The sequence below is a fragment of the Rhinopithecus bieti genome, unplaced genomic scaffold (assembly GCF_001698545.2).
Source record: "Rhinopithecus bieti isolate Rb0 unplaced genomic scaffold, ASM169854v2 scaffold_20892, whole genome shotgun sequence".
Lineage (NCBI taxonomy): Eukaryota > Metazoa > Chordata > Mammalia > Primates > Cercopithecidae > Rhinopithecus > Rhinopithecus bieti.
Window position 1 is genome coordinate 2,174,183 of NW_016810602.1, and position 4,971 is coordinate 2,179,153.

General features: G+C 33.5%; 2 protein-coding genes across 3 annotated transcripts in view; one reads left to right on the plus strand and one right to left on the minus strand.

Annotated features, from left to right (window-relative positions):
* The window catches only part of ZBTB25 (zinc finger and BTB domain containing 25), a 63,659-nt gene that overhangs the window by 4,970 nt on the left and 53,718 nt on the right, over window positions 1-4,971 (plus strand). The window contains exon 2 of one of the 2 annotated variants that reach the window (XM_017892411.1): window positions 3,638-3,734. The exons of the other annotated variant lie outside the window; for it this stretch is intronic. The gene's annotated coding sequence lies outside the window, so the exon portion shown is untranslated. The remainder of the gene's footprint in view (window positions 1-3,637; window positions 3,735-4,971) is intronic. 2 annotated transcript variants of the gene reach the window in all.
* Window positions 3,996-4,971, minus strand: part of ZBTB1 (zinc finger and BTB domain containing 1) — a 28,886-nt gene continuing 27,910 nt past the window's right edge. Inside the window, exon 3 of the mRNA XM_017892407.1 lies at window positions 3,996-4,346. Coding sequence (XP_017747896.1) covers window positions 4,310-4,346 — 37 coding nt within the window. The 3' untranslated portion in view covers window positions 3,996-4,309. The remainder of the gene's footprint in view (window positions 4,347-4,971) is intronic.

The window sequence follows — 4,971 nt, forward strand, 5'->3', positions numbered from 1 at the left end:
CATCTTACATGGCAGCAGGAAAGAGAGAATGAGAACCAAGCAAAAGGGTTTCCCCTTATAAAACCATCAGATCTTGCTCCTGGACACCCCCAAGGGCTGTGGTACCGTCCTGCTTTCCAGTCCTTGCAAGGGCTGAAAGGCGTACCAGTATTTCAGCAAGGCCCAGGAACCCCACACAGCCACACCAAACCCTACGTCTGCTCCAAGGGGTGAAAGTTCGAGTGGAGGGGCCGACAGGCCAGCCGAGGCTACAAAAACTCAACCTTGGATCCTACTCTCTTATTAAAAAGATTTTAGATGCTGAAAAAAAGAAAAAATCAGATCTTACTCACTACCACCAGTTACATGGCAGCAGGCAAGAGAGAATGAGAACCAAGCGAAAGGGGTTTCCCCTTATAAAAACCATCAGCTCTTACTACCACAAGAATAATATGGGAGAAACCTCCCCCATGATTCAATTATCTTTCACCAGGTCCCTCCCACAACACATGGGAATTATGGGAGCTACAATTCAAGGTGAGATTTGGGTGGGGACACAGCCAAACCATATCAACAGTTGAAACAAAGTTTATTAGTCTTACATAGAAATTATTACTGATTTTCAACAAGTGAACTCTCTCTTTGGCAGATTATAAATACTAGGGTGTTTTAAAGTATTTTTTAAATCCAAAGACTAAGGCTCCACAAGATTAAATGGTGGGAAAAACAAGAGCTTTAACATATGTCAAATCCTCTGTAATTAATTCCTAGCACCCAGAAGAGTGCCTGGAAAGCAGTAGTAACTCACTAGCTTAGTATTTATTAAAAGTGACCTGAGACACATTATTAAACAAAAATACTGAAAATAATAACTTCATTTTTTTCTTTATAGTAGGAAGATACTCTGCCTACCTCTTATATTTCTGTACTAAATGACACTGCAGAGACCAAAAGTTGAAACAAAGTCATATCTGAAAATATTTGTACTAGAGATACAAAGGTGAATAAGATATGGCCTAAAACTATGTGCCTGGGTATTAGACCTGCCCTAAGGAGACTGAGCAATAATAAATTTTTGCAGAATTACTAGGGAAAAAAATGCCAAACTCGTGAATTTTCCTAAAATCCTCTCAATCTCTACCCAGACACAACCTTCACAAGGGTTGTAGTAGATTTTCTTGAGGAGATAATGTTGGCCTGAAGAAAAGATGGAATAACAGCCTCTCATTTGAGGGCCCTTGAGCAAACTGAAGTTCAACTAATGATTATCTTTAAGATCTCTATAAATACTGCCATTTTATAATTCTTACAAAGTGCTGTGTCCTAAAATATTTCTTCACCTATCACTACAGGAAAAATCTTGCCATTTGTTTCTTTAAGTCTTAAAAAATTCAGTCTTGGAGTTACAGTTAAGCTGTAGATACACAGTAGGCTGGGGTAAGACACTTCCATGCCTGGTATGGAAGGGTAAGAGACCTGAACCTGGAAGGCTTTTTCCAGAAGAGAAGTTAATCTATGACAATAGCAGACAAATTGTACCTACTTCAGCTTTTAGTGCTAACTTTATAGACCCTTGTGGAAGAGACTGAAATAATCTGGAAGAAGTAAGGCTGTCCTATACTTGGAGAATCAGATTCAATATGCAATTATTGTTAATACTTATTTAATTCTTAAACTGAAAAAAAAATGAATTATACTGGCAAATAAGTTATTTCTCTGAACAGTAAATTGTGTTATTTGAAAAATGAATTAAGCCTCCGAAAGAGCTGAACACTTTTATCAATGGATATTTATAAATAATTATTTCTTTGTGTATTAAGAAGGAAACCCAGGCCAGATGCAGTGGCTCATACCTGTAATCCCAGCACTTGGGAGACCAAGGCAGGAGGATGACTTGAACCCAGGAGTTCAAGACCAACCTGGGCAACACAGGGAGACCCCATCTCTACAAAAAATTTTAAAAATTAGCAGGCATCATGGTGGGAATCTATAGTACTAGCTACTAGGATGGCTAAGGTGGGAGGATCCCTTGAACCCAGGAGTCTGAGGTTACAGCGAGCTATAATCTTGCCACTACTTTCCAGGCTGAGTAACAGATCATTCTTCTATATTGAAAGAAATCAGGATCTGGCAATAAGAATTTTAGTTAATTCTCTTTGTGCACATCTTAAGCTACCTGAGAACATCATACTTAGCTATATCAGATACTTATTATTGTGGTATTTGAGGATGGAAGGAGTTAATAAATTTCAAAACTAGTAATTTTTTTAAATGGCCAGATTGAAAAAAATACAGTATAAATAAAAGTAATATACAGACAATTTAACTTTGGAATATAGAGGAGGAAATTTTATTAGGTAAAAACAATGGATTAAAAAAGTAACAAAAGTACTTTAACCCAATAATTCCATTTTATACTGTATACTAAAATACAGAAAATAATCACATTGTAGAATGCATTTATACCATTTATAATTATTATAATTCATTACATTTATAGTTAGTACAGTCAAAATTTAAGCCATTTTTATTTAGTAAATCTAATTCCACCAGTCAATCAAAAATTATTTGTTGATTTATTACTACTTTGATCTGGCACCTTTAATTATTGGTAATATTCTTTTATTTTTCTTTTTCCTACTTATGTTTAGAAGTCTGCAGTTCTGTATATCTCCTCATGTTCCCAAAAGAGATTAACTCTAGGGTTTTGTAGACTCTAACACTTCCCTAGGCTTATTTGTTTTATTTCTCTTAAAGCAGTTGAATTCACATGTATTTGAACACTTTAGTGGGTTTTTCTCTTCTTTCTACCCACTATCACATTGCAATTAATGCTTAGATTTTCACTTGGTATAATTGTTAGAATGAATATTCAAGTTATCCTACTTTATAGTGAGGGTTTTTTAAATTATGTAACTTCTGTACATACTATTAAGAATACTGCAAATCTCTGTGCTTCTTGTTAAAACATTGGAATAAATAGTCATAAAAATAAGCATTTCTCAAAATATATAACATCTTGATATTGCAGAAGAAACAAAATAATCATAAGGAATTGGTGGGGGGAGTGGGGAGGGATAGCATTAGGAGATGTACCTAATGTAAATGACGAGTTAATGGGTGCAGCACACCAACATGGCACATGTCTACATACATAACAAACCTGCACGTTGTGCACATGTACCCTAGAACTTAAAAATATAATAATAAATAAATAAATTTTCAAAAAGTAAGTGTTCAGCAGAAGAAAGTAAAAAGAAAATAATCATAAGGAATTGGGTATGTAAACAGAAAGAAGTAAAACTACAAGTATATTCAGAATAAGGAAATAAAATGTATATGGTTAAGTAATGTGTATATGTCCATATATATGTATAAAACAAAGCATTTATAGCCAGGCTAAAAATCTCACCAAATATTTAACTTCTCCATTACAGATTTTTAAAAACCTGTTAACCATCGTTTCATTGAATACTTAAATTTTATCTTGAAATTTGAAAGCCGAGAAGCATAGTTTATACATAAATATTGAGAATAAATATTTTAACAGAAACTAATTCTGCCTTATTAGGTTATATTGCCAAGTTCAGAAAAAAATAATGTGTCTGATTTGTGGAAATCTACTACTATTGAAGTAATACTTCTGTTCTCCTTCAAGTTAACAGATTTAAAAAAGGAGTTTCATTAATATAAATGATCAAGATTGTGATTGGCATTTACAGTGGAAAAGGAAGAAGGGCAAGTGTTTTACTATAGTGAGTAATAACCAAATTATCCTGTTAAAATATTGGTCTTAAATTTTTTTTATCTGTACCCATTACTTCTTACACTCTAAACTACAGATTTTGGTGTAACTTTTAAGTTGCCTAAGTACATTTCGTAATATTTAAGCTACAATTCTAGTGATTTTAAGTTTAGAATTATTTATATCTATATAAATAGATTTGTGATTATGTCTCTTTATATTTGCAGTAGCCTAACAACCCCTTTTATTTTAGAAAGACCCTCGAAGATAATTAGCATAAAAAGTTTTATTTTAGTATAGCTGTAACCACTGATGTTGTATGAATTTTCTAGTTACTTTTCTTTAGCAGATTTACACAAATATTAGAGAGTCACCATGAATCAATTTTGTTACAACAAAGTGATTCCAAAGTGATCTTTACTGAGTTTTCTTGGATCTTTGCAACTGGAACTTTTTGGGCTGATGAAGTTTGTCAGGAAGACAGAAAAGATGGTGCCACTTCAGATCTGATATTCCTGGGTCTGCACTTAAAGATTATCTGTTGAAGATTGATTCTTCCCCATGTCCTCTCCAAATTCAGATCTTTCACTTCTCCACAGGTTTAGAAGGCCCTATTTCACCACTGCCACACAGAAAAAGACAAAACTCAAGAAAAATAATATTACAAGTTGACTGCTCTACAAGATACAACATAATTCTTAGATCAGAATTTCTTGGCTTTGGCACTAGGCCAACACACTGTTAACAGAACAGAACATGGAAACACAAGCATAGCCCCTAGAATTTAAATTAATTACTTCTTGAATGTAACTTGTACCGTTCAAATATAAGATGTTCTTATTAATCTATCAGTAGGACATATAAATATATAACATAAAAAAGATAGGGGTCAGACAAGTAGAGGAAAGTAGGGAGGAAGGAAGCAGTTAAGAAGTGTTTTCCTTCAAATAAAATAATTTTACAATGTACTTTAACTTATTAATGACAAATCTCTGATTGAAACATAAATCTAACAATTTTTTTAAAAGTTCATATTCTTTTTACTGTCTTCAGCCACTCTGCAAATGAAAATGAAGCATACACACACATACAAATACACACACAAAAGAAGAGGAGGGGTTTTTCTGCAAATTCCTAGGCTTATAAGCCTCCTAACCTGCCCTAGTGATTCTGAGTAAAATTGTATTTTTGGCAACAGTGCTTTGCCCTCATAATAAGATTCTTAATTTAAATTTTTTTTAATAAAA